Source organism: Vanessa tameamea, chromosome 9 (assembly GCF_037043105.1).
Source record: "Vanessa tameamea isolate UH-Manoa-2023 chromosome 9, ilVanTame1 primary haplotype, whole genome shotgun sequence".
NCBI classification, from domain to species: Eukaryota; Metazoa; Arthropoda; class Insecta; order Lepidoptera; family Nymphalidae; genus Vanessa; species Vanessa tameamea.
The window spans coordinates 9,023,462-9,042,507 of NC_087317.1; the positions used below are offsets into that span (position 1 = coordinate 9,023,462).

The window sequence follows — 19,046 nt, forward strand, 5'->3', positions numbered from 1 at the left end:
ATTTTTTGTGACATATATACTCAGCTGATTTTGACAGGACAGTCCGACAGGCTAATTCGTAAATCTTATTAAAAGTATGGATCTTTGAGTTTATTTATTTAAATATGCTTACGGATTGTGAATAGATAGATAGTAGATAAATATAATAATAATGGTTAGATTTATAAATAAAGTAGGTGCTTTAAATTCATGTGCATCAAGAATTAGAGTTTATGAAAGGTATTTTGAGTTATTAGGTTATCTGAGGTAAACAAATAAGAGCTTATTTTTAAAAGATCAGTATGTTTTAACTATTTGATATTTCAGTTTCATTAAAAGGTTGTATAGTTCTGAGGCTGATTCTAACACGATTGATGTCGCTAAGATTAGAAATTTCAGTATTGTAGCACATGTTGATCATGGCAAAAGTACTTTAGCTGATCGTTTACTTGAACTAACTGGTGTTATTAAGCCGGGACATGAAAATAGGCAAGTGTTGGATCAATTACAAGTAAGTTTTTATTACTACTGCAATGCAAAACAAATAAGGTGTAAACACCAAATCATGGGAGATATTTTATATTTTAAATGGGCTACTTAATGGTAAGTGGTCACCACCTCTTTCTCCTGTCTTTGATCTCTTTTGGCTGTATTTATAGTTTCAGGGTGGAAATTGGCTATATGCGATGATTTTGAGATATAGCTTATAATTATATAAATTATTATAAAAAAAATATTTATATGATTATGTAAACAGGTTTAGGTATTCCAAGCAAACACTGCTAAAACTATAACATATATACAAAGTATGTATGTAATGCACACTTTGTATGAAAGATTTGTATTTAACATAACATTTCTCTTATATACTAGTCACAGCAACTTTAGTTCAAATCATTATTCTCACAGAATAATCTAAATCAATTCCTTTAAATAATGTCTGCAAATTAATCTTTTCAATTAGGACAATTTGGCCTAGAAATTATACGATATTTGTATAAATGTATATACAAAAGATGTTAGGTATATGGAAATTTACATTAACATTGCTAGATCCTTTATACAGATTGTATTAAATTTTTATATCAAAATAATTTTAAGCTTACAAATCAATGTTGGGACCTGCATATACATTGTATATCGTAAACTCAATTTAATATTTCGTTTTATAATTTTAGGTGGAGAGAGAAAGAGGCATTACAGTTAAAGCTGTAACAGCATCACTAAATTACACATTTAATAATGAACAATATCTATTAAACCTTATAGATACTCCAGGTCATGTTGACTTTTCCAATGAGGTATCTATTTTGGCCTATTATATAGAAATGCATTTGTACTACAATAATCCAAAAACCTATGCTTATCAGTAAAAATATTGGGTACTTACGTATTAACGCCCCCACAGCAAAACAAAATTCTGCGAATGCCTCAATATAAAGCCTATTCCAATTGATGTAAGAATAAAGATAAATATTTCATGCGATTTGCTAATAACTTAGCTATATTGTGCACTACTAAGAGTAACTGATTAATATATCTTTTATAAAACAATACTATTACATTTAACTGCTTAAATCCGTTTTAACCGTTCTTCCAAAATTCCGATTTGTGACATTCGAAACGAAATTTTTTTGCAAATCCATAGTGAATATCATAGATTAATCTAGCTCTCGACCAATGGTATCGCGTCAATTTGCTGTCAAATATTGTTTATTTGGCTTTTTTCCTCTTATGTTTGGAATAGAGTATAGGTTAGGTTTTATTTAATTATTATATATACAGTGTAAACTCCATGTAATGTCACTCGATTTATCGACAAACTCTAAGTCACTCGACTTTTATTGGTTCAGCTTGTCTTCCATACAATGATACACTCTAAATTGCGTTACACCCACTCTCAATAACGGCACATTAAAATAATAAAAACTTCTTTTTTAGTTGCCAAAATTAAGAAAAACTGAACTTAGAAAGTTCTGCATATATATAAATTGTGATTGCTTGCACGCATAAAGAAGCTCTGGGAGCAGCAAAGTTATTAAAAAAATAATTTGATATCACCAAGATGCCTCAATATCGCACCGATATGTATAAATATAAAATTACAACAAAATTACTGGTGCAGCAAAAGGCGTCAGACAAAAATAACGTACCATACGCAATAGCGTTCAAATAAGAATAATTGTTTTATTTAATTACTAACACTAGTCTGAAATGAACTTTTTCTTTTTCTAATACAGATTTTTCTTCTCTCCATTTAACGACAACTCTTTATAACGTCCAAATACATGCAGTCCCTTGAGTGTCGTTATATAGAGTTTACACTGTATATAAAAAAGAAAACCTAACCTAACTTATATTGGAGCTTTTTTTGGTGAAGTGGCGTTTGTATCTATGAACCAATTAATGTTAATTTCTATATGTTTACTTAGGTAGTCCGCAGTGTCAAAGCTTGTCAAGGAGTAATACTATTAGTTGATGCTAATGAAGGAGTACAAGCTCAAACAGTTGCTGTCCACTCACTAGCCAAAAGAAACAACTTAATCATTATACCTACTCTTAATAAAGTTGATTTGCCTCGTGCAGACCCAGAAAATGTTAAAGCTCAGCTAAAATCCCTCTTTAATATAAATCCTGATGATGTTATGAGTATATCTGCAAAAAAAGGTTGGGGAGTCCAAGAATTATTACAAGCTGTTATAACCAAAATACCTCCACCCCCTGCAGATTTTAAAAAGCACTTTAAAGCCAATATTATTGACACATGGCATGACAAATATAGAGGTATAATGTGCTTAGCATATATTGAATCGGGGACCATACAAGTTGGTCAAACAGTGAAGTGGAGATCTGATTTGAAGCAACACACACTTAAATATTTGGCACTTTTACGACCAGGCGAAGAACCTATTGATAAGGCAGTTGCGGGACAAGTAGTAATGGTGGGTAAGTAAACTAAAGTTAAAAGAAATTCAAGTTCTATAAGATATTGCAAATTTTATAATTGTGGCATATTTTAATATGTCAAAAATTTCCTTATTTTTAGGCTGTGGTCCGAAAGGCGGCGGTTGTGTGGGAGACCAGCTGCTGTCATTAGAATCAGCAGAAAATATAAAAGTAGCAACAGCACCAACTGTAAAACATATGGTTTATGCTGGGATATATCCTGCAGATCAGTCTCAACATACACAGCTTAGTGATGCTATAAAAAAACTTGCTTTAAATGATTCAGCTGTTAGTGTGAATATAGATTCTAGGTAAGTTTTTCAAAATATTGTAAGGTTTCTTGAATACTTTATTATAATTTTGATTTTAGTGATTTAAATAAAGTAATTTTAAATCTTTATTGGACCTGATTTTGTTGTATACAATGAATACATTATTATGGCAAGACTAAAAACATTTTAATTAAAATGTATTCTGACTAAAACCGTTTAGTTGCTCTAACAGGCCACAGATTATTTGGTAATTTATTAATTTCTGTTTTAAAAGTAACTGATTCATAAAGATAAAAGGTCACATGTGAAAAGATATTGAATCTGACTGACAGAAATGAAATTGCGCAAATTATTTTTAAACATAATAATCAGGGGGTTCCACTTTTGTGGCCCTGCTTGAAAAATCAATAGACCATTAATGGCTTCTATTATGCAAATCTTATTCCAAAAGAGCGTAAATCGATTATTATTTTTTACGTCTCGGAAAACTGTCATTGGACATCTTATTTCGTTACGATGAATGTTCATCAATCGGAAGTTAGTAAATCATGTTAAATTTTAATAAGATATTCAAATATTAAAATTAAAGAAGCATATTTTTGGAAATAAATTTCACAATGATATGTCGATTATTGTAGAGATTCATAGGATTTTTCGGCGATAGGCATAGAAAGTTAGATAAAACTTTCTCAAAATGTATTGAATTAGAAGGAAAGCATGCAGAAAAGTAAAATATTTTCCATATTTATTTCAAAACTTTTCATTTTTCGAATATGTGAAAACAACACACCTGGGTTCACGTATAGCCTATTCCAATGGATGTAGGAAAAAAGATAAACAAACCTTAGATTTACGTATTTCATGCGATTTGTTAATAGCTATGCTATGTTGTACACTATTAAGAGCTTATGATTAATATATCTTAATTTATAATACAACACTATTGCACTTGACCACTTATTTCCACTTTAATTTTACTTCCAAAATTTCGATAACAGTTTCGTCGACGTTCAAAACGCCATTTTTTCGAAAATCCATAGTGAATATCATAGATTAATCAAGCTCTCGATCAATGATATAATGTCAATGTGCTATCAAATACTTTGCTTTTTTCCTGTTCTGTTTGGAATAGAGTTTACATTTAATATTTTGTAATAGTTCTCTTTCTTTATGCGATTTAAAAGGGCAGCAAGTCCTGTGAATAAAAACTAAATAAAATAATATTTGTGTTCAATTTCAGTCCGGCTTTAGGTCAAGGATGGAGAATAGGCTTTTTAGGTCTTTTACATTTGGATGTTTTTACACAACGACTTTTACAAGAACACAAAGCTGAAGCCATATTAACAGCGCCATCTGTGCCGTATAAAATCAAGTAAGTGTGTGTAAACTGTAAAATTAAGAATAAAGTATGTTAACCATAACGAATATAGATACAGTTTGTATTAAATGAAAAGAAATATCCTGTCTTCCACTTTTGAATTTATTTTGCTGAGATGATTAACTTCTGATGGAGATGGTTGACTACTAATATAGAATTAAATCCGACAAATGCCATTTTATCAACAATCGGATTTTTTTATTTCAATGTTTTGAGGAATAGAAGTTTTATTGAACTTTCGGATGAGTTTCTCGTCTATATAGTCGTAAAGGTAAAAAATAAATAACAATTTAAATATGTTGAATGCGAAATCTCAGCAACATTAATTACCATTTGAATGTTCTTTGAGTATATAGTCATTTTATTGAGAAAGAATAGTGTTAAATAATTACAATAACTTAGACTGATGTAGTTTTATTTGCTTCCAGAGTTAAAGGTTCAAAGCTTATCAAACAATACAAGGGAGACGAAGTGTTGATCACGAATCCTTTACAACTACCGGAAGCAAGCAATATATTGGAGTATTATGAACCATTAGTTATAGGTATGTTAGTAAGTTAATTAATTAAATTGATTCGTCAAGATCTATGTATTAACCCAAGGAACATCACTACATAGTATAAAACAAAGTTGCTTCCCACTGTCTGTACCTACGTATGCTTAGATCTTTAAAACTTCGTAGTTTTAAAGATTTTTGAAAAGACGGGTTTTAATCCAGTTTTTTTTTAAAAATTCAGTAGGAAGGTTTATGTATATAATACATGCATAATATAGTAGAGAAACACTGATAGTATTAGATGTTTTCTAATGTGATGTCGTAAATAAACTCATTTTTTGCGCTTACAATGCAAACGCTGGCTGAACTCTAAGAAATAGAGCAAAATCATGTTCTTAAACGTGTACAGCATTGTACACCTTAAATAGTATATGCCTATCTCTTAAGAATAAGCCACAATAACCATTTTTTATCCATATTATAAAATAATTACTTATTTACGAAGCGATTTAAAAAAAATACAGCATTAATCCTTATCCAATGAAATACCTTAAATACATTATGTATTAAATATAAAAATAATAAGGCCCTTTACAGCATGTAATTTAAATGAATATTTAAAATGCAGGGACATAGCGGTTTGTATTGTCTAATGACTGAAAAACTGTGAACGTTGTAATTAATTATTTTATATTGCGTTATAATTAATTCTGTAGGATATTTAGTATCAGCAATGCACCCGTGCGAAGCCGGGGTGAGTCGCTAATACCTGTATAATTAACAATTTGATTTTTATATATTTTATTTACGTATCCCTAGAACTATTTATGACACCAAATTTCATTTTCGTTATGTATTGAACTGTTGGGAATGTCCTACTAAGTTTAAGGGGACTACATGAGCTAAATGCAAGTTTTATAATGCAAAAAAGTATATGATCCAATGCAGTAAACCAAATGAAAAAAATATATGATAATCTTCAGGATACATGCTAGTTATTTGCTATTTTGAAAACATGATGTAATTAATTTGGTACGATAGAAAAAAATCACAAAGTTACCTCTAAAAAAATCTTTTAATAAATAAAAACTATACTTATATACATTCAATAATTCTGGTTTTTTGTCAGATTATTCTACAAGCAATATATTACTTAACCTCTGCGTCACTTTTTTAATAACTTCAATAGATTTTTTTTAAATCAGATATTCTTATTTTCGAACAAAATTCGTACGCATGTGTGCGTAAACGCCGTGTACAGACATTGCCGGCCGAGGCCTGATGCTATATAGACGTGTCGATCTTTTCGTTACGAGCATCATTACGTTACGAAATATTTTTTTGTAATTTTAATTGTAAATTCATTGTTTCATGTTTTCTTATAATAAATATTATTCTTTCTTGTAGATAAATATATTAAGTTAAAATAATGTAGTAGTAATTAGGCATTTGTTTTTTATTATATTATTTGTCATAAATTTTAATTGTGTAAATATGGGAAATGGAGTGAAACGCGTGAGGAAAACTAAAACACGTTTATATAAATTAAGCGCCGAACATACATATGAACGATATTAAAAGGTAAGAGTATTTTTTTAGTAAACATATTTTTTTTTTATAAATTATGAATATTGAAAACGTCTATTAGAAAAAATGTGCAATCAGTTCGCATAGAATCAGATTTTTCGAACTGTTCTTCAAATATTATGATAGAGTATTTGGTGAAAGTAAGGATAAAATCAATTGAGAGTGACTACGTTCGATCCCCATGATCTCGAAGCAATTTGATATTTTTCATTAAAAGTACTATGGGGCATATTTAGTTACATATTTTTTAAATACATAATTTTATAATTAATAAAAATATAATTACTAACATATATTTATTTTTTACAGAATAAAGAAAGTCGAAAACAATAACACGGAAGCTATTTATATTGCGTAAGAGTTTAATTTTATCGATTTTGTTTATAATAGGAATTAAAGTTATGTATGAACTAATTTTAATAATAAAAAAAATGTAATTGTTGTGAACCAGAGAACTAGAATATTTAGAAGTGTCATTTGTACGTAATTCAAAAATTGTAATTTTTAGTAACGTCCGCCATATTAGATTGAAAATGGAAGCAATTCATGAATCGTGGATTGTCATCGAGACTAAATATGTGTGCCAACTTTCAGCTCCATAGCTTCAATGGAAGTAGGTGTAATATTGATTGCAAGATTTCAGGACATACGTACATACATTCATACATACAAGTGAAATTAAATAAAATATTTTAATAAAAAAATTAACACTAAATGTTTTTTTTTTGTAGTACCAAATCCAAATATTTTAAGTTTAATTAAATCAGTTTTATTTTTTAATCATTTTCGAATAACAGTCCAAAGCGAAACAAATAATTCTAATATCCTATCTATTTTTATGAGATTTATAATTAAACCTAGTATGATTAACCTAGTTAACCAATGATTCAACCAAATCGACTTGACGACATTTTTTTCTTGTAAATATTTAGATGTTTTTGTTTTAATTGAATTTTTTTTTTTTCTTTGTGAACCGATATTAATAAAACGAACAAACACTACGCTATATGTTACCCCACGGTTACTACGCTACAGGTTTCGAACACTTACGATTTTATTATATAGATTATCAAACTTTTATAAAATATTAAAAATTGGTATGTTTTAATATTTAGTATAACAACTAATTGTGGTAGGTATAATAATATAAATAAAAGAAAAAAGGTTAAAACTAACAGTCTATTTTATTGTGTACAAAATATAAATAAAAATATTGTAAGTTTAATTGAATCAGTTTTTTTTATAATCATTCGTTAACTAACATCGAAAGAAATAAAAACAATTCTGTTGTCCTATCTATTTTTTATGAGATTTATGATTGATCTTACTTCGCTCGGTTTGGCGCCATCTATTAGAATATTTGGGCGTAACCTCGTTACCTCGCTTAACCCTTAGTTCACGGGCTTGCCGTTTTTGTCGATTTTGTAAGTGTGTGCGTGCGATTCTCAAGGGCACTTAGCTCTTGTAGTCCTCTTAAGCATGAACGTTACTCATACTAATGCACGCCGGTAATTTAGCATGGGGGACGCGCCTTCGTAAGTTTGTATTTGGTTCATACCGGTACCACTCTTCAATGATTTGGTCTTTAAAGCGAAAGTTTATATTAATATAATGCGGTTTACCTCCCATTTTTGATTGAATATTATATGATTTTCAAGTGTCTTGTTTTTTATTCTAAGGAACAATAATAACACCGGTAGAATACATTGGAGCAGTGACAACCCTATGTGTCGATCGGCGAGGCACACCCCTGCCATCCAGTGCGGTCGATGACAAAATGACAATGATGCAATTCGTCCTGCCCTTATCAGAAGTTGTCATTGATTTTCATGATACTTTGAAAAGTTTGACATCTGGGTTCGCGAGTTTTGACTACCAGGATCATGGATTCCACCCAAGTGCATTAGTCAGAGTTAGTATGGTCTATGGTGTAATGTTTGACACGCTCTACACAATTTGTCTCGTGTGTTCAAAGTAAATGACCGAAATAATGGGCGAAAATTTTTGGAACTTATTTCATACATGTATGCTGATGCGGTTTTGTTCACCTGACATATGTAGGTTGAATATATGGGATTCCTATTTCCGCCTGATGTTTTCCATCGAACATGGGATTAATTGTAAACACAAATTAAGCACATTACAGATAAACCAGCTATTTTCGGTAAAGATATTTTTAATATCTTATTAACTTGCTAGTGTCCAAATAAAAAGATCTCGAAAGTATAATTTTTTTGAGTAACAAGATATATTTCATCAAATTTAAACCCGATAAGAGTTTTAAAACTATTAGCAATCGAAAAGACAAACGAACGAAAAATATCTCTTGATAATGATTTATTTTCAGATGGACATTGTTCTAAATGGAGTTTTAGTAGACGAGTTGTGTACAATAGTGCACACAAGTCGCTTAGAGTATACTGCCAAAAAGTTAACTGCTAAATTAAAGGAAATGATACCACGTCAAATGGTGCAGGTAAATATTGATAATTTGTTTTAAGATACATTAAAGTACAGTCGGAACGAATTTTCTACCTTCGTATGAACATTGCCGCGATGGCGATCGCAGTACAGTGAGGAAGACAAAAGTTATCCATACTCATAATATAAAACATGTCTTAGTTTGTTTATTGTTATTTAGTTGATAAATAAAAGCGTATTATATTTTGATCACATAAACTATTTAACATGGAAATAAATGGAAAAAAGAGAAGCAAAAAATTTAACTTATTAATAATAAAATGATAATAAAACACTCCATTATTAAATAATACATGAAAACGCATATTAATTTTTACCAAATTTTCTCTAACAAGAATTTTAAACTAAACTAATTTGACAGTACTGTATTCTCTTTCTTCGTATTTTTTATTAAACTTAGTACTGTTTAAATAATGTGCGCATCCTCGTAACACATTCCGCCTGCTCAACTTAGCTTGGTAGCTTTTTCTTGAGATTACTATTATTACTATGGAATAAATAGTTTGCAAAAATTGGGTAGAACCACAATCTACAAATAAAAAAAATACACAGAGTATTTATTTATTTATTTCATTTATGAGTCTTCACCAAAAGATACCCACTAAATACATATTCTTAAAATAAAACTATATAAGGGTTACAAATTGTGTGCTCTTTCAATTATAGGACACCACACCATGCACTAGCAAAACATATTTTTAATATATATATTTGCTATTTCGGGTGTTTTAACATGCTTCTTTGACTGTAGTAATAAAATATTCTAACAAGTTTTGCAGGATTATACATTTCTTTTAATGTAGAAGTTTACATTGAATTATTATTTAAATCATACTGAAACCGTATTACTCTAATAATTATAACTATTAAATAACAATTTAATGTTTATTTTATTCAGATCGCGATACAAGCTATTGTATCAGGGAAAGTGTACTCTCGTGAAACAATCAAGGCATATAGGAAAGACGTGACTGCTAAATTGGTACGTTATTACTTACAATATAGTGTAATTAATCTCTGTTTAATTATATGAATTTGACTTGTATATTATGTATTATCTATACTAATATTATAAATGTGAAAGTAACACTGTCTGTCTGTTGCTCTTTCACAAACAAACAACTGAACCGGATTTGATGAATTTTTGTACGTAGCAAGCTTGAACTTAACACCACTTGAACATAGGCTACTTTTTATACCTCCTTAACTAACCTTTAAAACATGAGCCAAGCCACAGGCGACAATTAGTTCTTTATAAATCATTGTACAAAGCGTTTTAACCTTTAACGTGTAATTATACTCACTTATCTTTCAAAAGGGTATACAGCATTACTAATGTTTTCTTTACTCCCAGAATTAGTCAGCGGTTCCATCACTTTAATTTTACTTCCATCATATAATATCATAGATTAATCAAGCTTTCGACCAATGATATCGTGTCAATGATGTTTATTTAACTTTTTCCCTATTATGGTTGGAATAGAGTATATAAGTTCAGTACATATTTCATATACAAATAATTGGCAATATTTGATACGTATGAGACTAGAATAGAATATAAAATAGACTGAGACTAGAATATAAAAAGTAAATTCACTCGAAGTTGAAAAATCTAAATAAATAAATTTTACTATTTCAGTATGGAGGTGATATTACACGCAGGAAAAAGTTGTTGAAACAGCAATCTGAAGGGAAGAAGAAAATGCGAAGTGTTGCCAACATTAAAATACCAAGAAATACCTTCATAGATGTGTTAAAACGATAATAGTTTGTAGAGATAAATAAAATTTACTGAATTTTATATTATTTTATTTATTAATGATTTTCATACAATGAACAATGCGTTGATTGTCAGATATATTTATTGAGTGATTATAAATAGTAAAAGTACCTGTAAATTATATTAAAATAAATTCTCATATTTTTAAATATGGTGCATTTATTATATTCATATTAACATTCGTTTGATACAGGGACATATTCTTGTAATTTTATAGAGTATTTAAAAGAAAGAGGAGAAGTTTTAGCAGAAGCGTTTCCCGAACCTTTTGTGCATAGCTTTCGATTATTTCGATTGAGTTTAGGTGTTTCCTACCTGCGTGTGATAAATGCCATGCCGTCACCAAATTATTTTATCATTAGGGTCAGCGGATATATTTTACGGTATAAATATTAATAAAAAAAATACTTTACATATATACCCCACAGGTGTTTTGTTTTTGCGTCGGTAAGAGGTCACCAATGAAATTTTAATCTTTTCTTTTACATAAGCAATGCGCCACCAACCTCGGGATTTGATATATTTGATGCCGCGAGCTTGTTACATTAGCTTACTCAGAATTATTACATAATTAACCGAGATCAAATCCAATGTCAAATTAGTCGAATATTTCAAAAGTGCGTGTCTGAGCTTGAACTAATATTCATAATTATAAATAAAGTCTATTTGAATCTCAGGATCCAACAGTATGATTTTTTAAAGGTGACAGATTATATTATAACATCACATTTTGATACCCTGGGGCCAGACTGATGAATGAAAGGAAAAATTTAAAGGGCGATACAGCCAGTGACTAAAATATAATAAGTATAAATTTATTACGAATTATGTAATTCGTTATCACAGTGAATTGTGGCGTTAAAACATATTTGAACGTAACGGCATTTTAATGGTCGAAATAATTTGTTCCACAGATAATAAAACACAGTTGTCTAATATAAAATGCTTACCGCTATTTATTACAAGTTCTCGATTACAACAAGGTCATTGCATAATGAAAAAATTATAACAATAATTTGTAAAATATCAATTAATTGTATGCTTGTCTGAAAATAAAATGAAATAATATATTAAATAATTAAAATTAAACTACAATTAATTATAAAGTGACAAAGAAAATTTGGTACAAATATGTATTTTGTGATCGCATTACTAAATTTTTTCAAGTATGTGTATCCTAATTATAAAAATAATAATAATGATCCAGCTTTAAAGTAATGTAAATAAATCGCATGTAAAGCAATGTCTCGGTAGCCCTCAGAGGCAAATCTAAGGCACTAAATTATAATAACTCCAGCATTAAGCTTTTAGTTTACAAATAACCAATAATACATAATTTTGTAATACTCTAACTAATCAATTAATTACAACAAGTTAAATCTCTAAAATTTTCCAATTTAATTTTAACGAAATATATTTTTGAGATCCTTAAAGATTTAAAAAATGATATAATATGGTAGGAATTTGATACGAAATGATATTTGATAGTGATATTTTTTTTCTAATTCTTATAAAATTTCCTTATTTAAATACATTAATAACAATTTATAAATATACAAATGTGTATCAAAATCAAGCATGAGCGTGGCATTAAGTATTTTGTCTTTTCTTAGCAGTAACAAACGTACTTCAGTACTTATTTGCACGCACATCCTTGATTCCTATGGTACTGTGTTAAGAAAATAATAAGACTATTTATATCAACTATCAGCCTCTAAGCGATATTTACATATAAGAAATGTTTGAATATTTTATTGGACACATTTTAAAATTTAGAATTTACATCACAAAAGTTTTCAATGCATGTTATGATACGTTTGACAATGTATACATTATCGTTTGTTAAAAAAAAATATAGATATGTATTTAATTCGAACTACATAATTAATTTTTTTTGTTTTATTAACATATATATATTTTTTTTAATTTTTCTAATATTAATTTAATAATGTTGCTACTCATGTTTTTTTGTGTAAAGTATTATGCAGTTCTAATTACAGTACAGATGGAAAAATAAAATATGCACTAGTCTTATCACTTAAAATCACCAAATTGTTCGATGATCTTTAAGGGCATATCACATTTAAAGAGACAAGCGCATTTGACAATTGAAAATAAAAAAAAGTTATCTAACACAGTACCAATATAAGCATTGAAAAGATATTAGGTTAAACCTAACTTGATGCTAATTTCATTAATCACATTCCAAAATTATTACATAGCATATCACATTTATCTGTCTTCCGATGTCTCCAAGAATTGAGCATATACATCTCTGGTACATTCACCTTTCTCATTAAACTTATATTTGTAGTATGAACCGTCTGCACATATCACTGCAACGGAAAAGAAAGTTTAGTGTCATTTCTTGAGATTCTATTTAAAATAATTAATTAAGTAAATTGTGTATTAATAGTCAGCAGAACAATTACAAAAGTGTGTGATATGTAAATTGCTGACTGATACTGACAGACTGAGTCTTTATGTCATAGATTAATCAAATATAATTTTGTTAAATTTTAAATGTAACCATATAGCAGCACGGTGAAATAAGCCTAAAACCTTCTCTTTAAGAAGAAAGGAGACTTTTGGCTCAGAATTGTGAGAAGTTATAAGCTGTTACTTCATTATGTTTATGTAATTGTTTTGTCAATACTCCAAGTATATTTCCTTTTTTTTCAATTAACATAAAATTGTTTTCCATAAAGAAGAAGACTTTGCTTTGATATTATAAGGATATAGTAAAAATCCTCAAATATTAGTTTTATTAAGCAAATTACCTTGAAAAATTGTTTTAATTAAAATCAATTAAATTTTGTAAAAATAGAACAACTTACCAATAATAGAACTCTTATCCACACCAAATGCACAAATACATGGAGGACCGTTAGGTATGGTGAATTTACAAAAGCTCCAATTACTTGAAAAATATTTTGGTAAGAAATTAACTGTCGCCAAACTTGATTGTTTATTTAATTTTTCATCCTCTAGACTGAAGATATGTACCGTGCCATGGTCTGATGTTACACAGAGGTTAGTGCTTGTGTGGTTGAAGTTTATACAATATATTGTTGCCTGGGGAAAAAAGTTAATGATATTTTTTTTTCATTGAACAACTCCAAAGTTTTTATTGAACTTAGAAGCATGATGAAATTTATAATTTCATTTCCAATATAAGCTTGCATATGGCAATAAGTATAATTATATATTTTTATATTATCTTTACCTGATGCGCTCCTCTTCTTAATTCTGCTAGCTTTTGCCCAGTACTAGTATCAAAGACCCGGATTAGAGTGCCTTTTGTAGATGCTGTGGCCAACCTAGTACCCCCTACATTAAGGGCTAAGCAACTGAGGGGAGCTTCGTGTGCAGCAATAAGATGACCTTCTGGTGCAGTACTGGTTCCTGCGTGACTACTTAATTCCACCAACTGTAATATTACAGCGAAAAAAAAAAAATATATATATTATATCAGCCATTTCATAGTAAGAAATTGAAAATACTCCTCAAATTAAATAAGTTACTTCATTAATATAATTGGCTAATAAATGCTACAAAATTTATTTCTTTTTAAAAATATCTCTTGCCATTGAAATTACCAGAGAATTAGCTTATTAAGATAAACAGAAAAAATACTGAGATTGTTATAGTGGTTGTTATTTAAAGACAGCAATATCAAATTTCTTGAAGAATACTCAAAATATTTGTTAAGATTAATTTTAAACATCACATCTGCCATTCAAGAAAGAACTAGTTTTGTTTATGTATGGTAGGTCCATAAACAAAACTGGTTAATATCAGTGATAATTTTCAACAAAGTATATGAGGAGGCTAGCAAGATTATCTTTTTTTTTAATATCTCAATACCAACTCTGTATCTATCTATTTACTAATACATAATTAGAGTATATTGTTACTAAGTTATTTTATTTGATTATATAAGAAGTATTTGTTTCTGACCAAACATTACACAATAACAAACAATTATCTGATAATGATTATTTATTTTGATTGGTTTAGTCTATCATATTACTAAATAAGTTAAATTTGGTAATATCTTAAAAATGCAAGATTTTTCTTTTTTTAAATTGACGTTTTATTAAAAATTACATATTTTTAAAAAAATTTGGAACTCTTGATGTGTGGCAGACTAAAGGAGTGGCCTTCCACATGTCTATGGTCTTGGGGGACCTCCAAACGCTTCTGTTTCCAAGATCAAGTTCTAAACAAGGCTTTAAAGATGTGCTTCTTACCTATCTAAGATGTGGTTTAGAGTTGGAAGGTCCCATACAGATAAAATACAAATATATATATACAGGTTGAAGCAGTAATGTAAAATTAGAGAAGCATGTATTACCCTTTTTAAAATAAAATGAATACTACAGGTAATCTTTCTATTTTTGATACAGTTTATGTTTCACTTTTGTATTGCATTTATTTATGTACACACTTATTAATAAATAAATAAATAATTTTACATCAACTCTTGAACTGCGGGTCTGCGATTAATATTGTTTTAAAGTGTGTTAATTAAAATGTATTAATAAAAAATCTAGAAAAACTGTTTTCTTACCTGAACATGTCCAGTTTTACGACTAGGATATGCTACAAGGGCATTGTTACTGTTCGGACATACAACACAGAGCCCTCGAATGTTTTGGCATGTCTCAAACACATGCAGTAATTGGGGTTGTGCAGTAAATGTATAAACTTTAATCAAATTTTCTGCAAAATAAATTAATCACAATTATTCTTTGTCCGTCATTACGAAAGATAGACCTTTAACTAAACAGCATTTACCCAAAACAACGACGATTCTATCTCTTCTCAATTTCACAGCTTTAACAGGGCTATTGAAATCTAAGGATATTGCAGAATCTTTTTTTAAATCATCCCATATTATTACTCTGTTTGGAGGATACACGGGAGTCTTGCCACCACCGACTAACGCCATATAATTACACCTAAACAACATTTCGACGTATGATAGTCCTCCTTCTGCGAAATTTTGACGTTCCTTTTCTTTAAGTGGATCGCTATTAAACACTCTAAAGCCATTTTCCGTTCCACAAGCGAAGCAGCCTGTAACAATTTCGAAACAAAAAATTTACGAAATAACTGTAAAGAATATCATCACCAGACAATAAAAAAGTAGGTATGCAATTACTTTCGACGTCTCACAATTTAATCAGCTATTACCTTGGTCCTGATTAAAGCCCACATATAAAAGGCCATTTGAAAAATTATTTTCCTCTGACAAATTCATGGTCAAATTGTAAAATCTTAAATTACACTTTTAAAAACAAGTAAAATCTTAAATAATCATAGTTCGACTTTGCGGCAATTTGACAGGATGGATAATAGACAAACATGTTGACGTTTAGTTAATAATAAACAAATCTTTTTCTAGAACAGATTATAGTTTACATAAATGGTTTTAGAACAAGGTACAGAGTAAAAATGTATGAAGTACTAACACTTAATTAATTTAATATCTAACAGATTTATTATTTTATTCAAATATTAATTTACTAACACGTCTACTGCTTTTATCTTTAAAAAAACAAGTCAACTACCACTCCTTTTATCATCATGGGTAATAGTTTATTAAAAAAGTTACTTATGTTTGATAAATAATTTATAATCTAAAAGATTATTTTTAAATTTTAATAATAAAAGTTGAATTTATTAAATAAGCAAAAACCTTTCTTAGTCGTTTTTCAAATGTTTCCTAGATGGCGCTTGCCGCTCAAAACTTTTACCCTCTCTAGAAATGTCTATTTAGAACCTAAATTTGATTCTGAATCGAAAGAAAATAAGATAAAAAATCTGTACTAATTATAAATGCGAAAGTAACTTTGTCTATTTATCTATCTGTTACGCTTTCACAGCTAAACCACTGAACCGATTTTGATGAAATTTTCTACAGTACAAGCTTAAACCTCAAGGATGGCAAATATGTTTCTCAAACATTTTGCTTACACTGTATTCCAAGCCAAGCCTATTCTATACAGCCTATAGATTTTTACCGGGTAGAACTACAAACACAAAGCTTACACTGAAATAAAAAAAATAAATAATAAATATAGATACTCTTGGTTTCATTGTAGGGTTATTGTGACATATTAGACCGCAACATTTTTTTTTTGTAGTTTTTAATTCTAGCGCACCTTGACCTTTTGCTAACCAAAATTAAATTATCTATAGTACCACTAAACCACATAGCACTACAGCCTATAAGTGTAGTACCTACATTAGTGTAGTTTGGCATTCACGTGATTAACGTCCTTTTGGTTATTTAAGGTTAAAGTATACACTAATGAGTTCTTTGGTATTTGTCGCACTCTAGCAAGCTTAGAGATATCATTAGTTATTAAAAACATGAAATAAGTGTCTACAACATCATTAGACTTCTTAGATATGCCTTTTCTAAAGAAGCTACTCAGAAATTAAATTGATTGTACTAACTTATTATAGTCCAGTTATTATATACATTTGGAAATGTAAATGAACAGAGAAGGCTAATTTTTGGATATGTTCTCGGTTTATTTGCATTTCTCGGCCTGTTTTTTTTATATATAATGACTGGACTATTATGCAGAATAGACTTTAAGGTACAACATAGATAATAGTAGTAGTAAATAAATCATGCCATCTCTCAGACGAACTGTTCCCGACGCTCATTCGACTATATTAGTGTCTGTCCCACGTTACTCAGTGAGCTTAGTGAAACTGTAGGGTGGCAATTATAACTCACTCGTAAGTCGTAATTTTCGCCGTCTGATAGTAGGTAGTAGACCAATTAAATAATTATTCACAGCAAAGTGTCTGTTTTAAATTTTATTAACTTTAGTATTTTTTTAATAATATAATGTTTTTAATAAACAGCTATTAACATAAATGATTTTAGACGTCGCGACTTTTGTATGTTGTTATTTTAATTTTAAAATATTTTTCCAATTCATTACTTGAAATTATAGTATCTACAATTTGAAGTTATTATTATTATATTTTAATTGTACTGGTACAAGTAGCATGTAAACAATAATTATTATTTACCTAGCTATAAAAAAAAGTTATTATAGCCTAATACATCACAGTTTTCACATGGTCAGATTTAGGTAACTACTAGCAAATGAATACAAAATAATACGCCTCGGATCAATAGCTTATTAATAATAATAATTCGATCTTACTGTAATTACATCACACTACCACAATATTTATTATGATATATGTAAATAAAACTATGTTCAGACACTTTATATAAAAAAATCAAAAGACATTCGTATAGTTAAATATGTATAAGAGTAATGAATGAGAATTAAAATGTAAAAGGTATCAAAATATACTTACATTCAGTAAAACAGCGTCGAAACAATGCTGTAATTTCATTTAAGCCCCGTTGTTAGAAATCTTTGTAAAGCTTTTGAAATGATTGAATTTTTACGCAAGCATTTCCATTCTCATTACTTTTATGTAGCGGTATGTATTTTCATTGTTATGTTTTCTTGGAATTGTGTTTTTTGAAGAACAATGTAATTATACACGTGGATAGTTTAGAAGCAAAACTTAATAGAACTTTATGTGTAGCAACAAAGGAGTATATAGACTGATAGATAGATTATCTTATGAAATATAAGACAAATGTATCTAATAATGAAAAGAAACTATAGATTTATTTGTGGCATGAAGTATTTCTTTATATTAAACAATGTTTTTTTTTTATACTAGGACTTTTATACAGTTATATTCTATCCCGACCGTATTCGGCCACAGCGACTGGAATCTGACTAGTAAGAACTTCTGTTGTGTGTTCTCAAGTGACTGATATAGCCAAGTTTTGCATCACAAGTACCACTTTCACTGTAGGTCAGCACCTCTCCAACATAACGATGTCGGAGAGGTGCCCATACATTATAACGATAATGTATGGGCACAGGTGGTCGGGCCTTGAGCTCGTCCCGCTTGGCATCGAGCTTTTCTTTCCGTTTCTTCTCAAAAGCAAAGACCTTAGCGCTCACGCTATGCCTCCAAAGTTGCCCGTCGGCTGCCAATGTTTTTTTCCATTGTGACGGTTTCAGTTCACACACATAAAAAAGTTGTTAACTTTTCAATGTTACGGTT

At 29.3% G+C, this 19,046-nt stretch overlaps 2 protein-coding genes across 2 annotated transcripts; one reads left to right on the forward strand and one right to left on the reverse strand.

The window, feature by feature from the left end:
• Window positions 1–67: 67 nt before the first annotated feature.
• LOC113394979 (translation factor GUF1 homolog, mitochondrial) lies at window positions 68–10,938 on the forward strand. The gene is made up of 11 exons (XM_026632484.2): window positions 68–219; window positions 307–490; window positions 1,158–1,280; window positions 2,412–2,925; window positions 3,026–3,236; window positions 4,438–4,569; window positions 5,004–5,119; window positions 8,338–8,570; window positions 9,006–9,134; window positions 10,038–10,121; window positions 10,779–10,938. The coding sequence occupies exons 1-11, from the start codon at window positions 152–154 to the stop codon at window positions 10,902–10,904; spliced, it is 1,920 nt and encodes a 639-aa protein (XP_026488269.1). The 5' UTR covers window positions 68–151; the 3' UTR covers window positions 10,905–10,938.
• A 909-nt stretch (window positions 10,939–11,847) lies between these two features.
• LOC113394980 (WD repeat domain phosphoinositide-interacting protein 3) lies at window positions 11,848–16,308 on the reverse strand. The gene is made up of 6 exons (XM_026632485.2): window positions 16,119–16,308; window positions 15,720–16,001; window positions 15,493–15,644; window positions 14,146–14,349; window positions 13,757–13,994; window positions 11,848–13,255 (listed from the first exon to the last, which is right to left on the reverse strand). Exons 1-6 carry the CDS (start codon window positions 16,183–16,185, stop codon window positions 13,152–13,154), a joined length of 1,047 nt encoding a protein of 348 aa, XP_026488270.1. The 5' UTR covers window positions 16,186–16,308; the 3' UTR covers window positions 11,848–13,151.
• Between the last annotated feature and the right edge of the window lie 2,738 nt (window positions 16,309–19,046).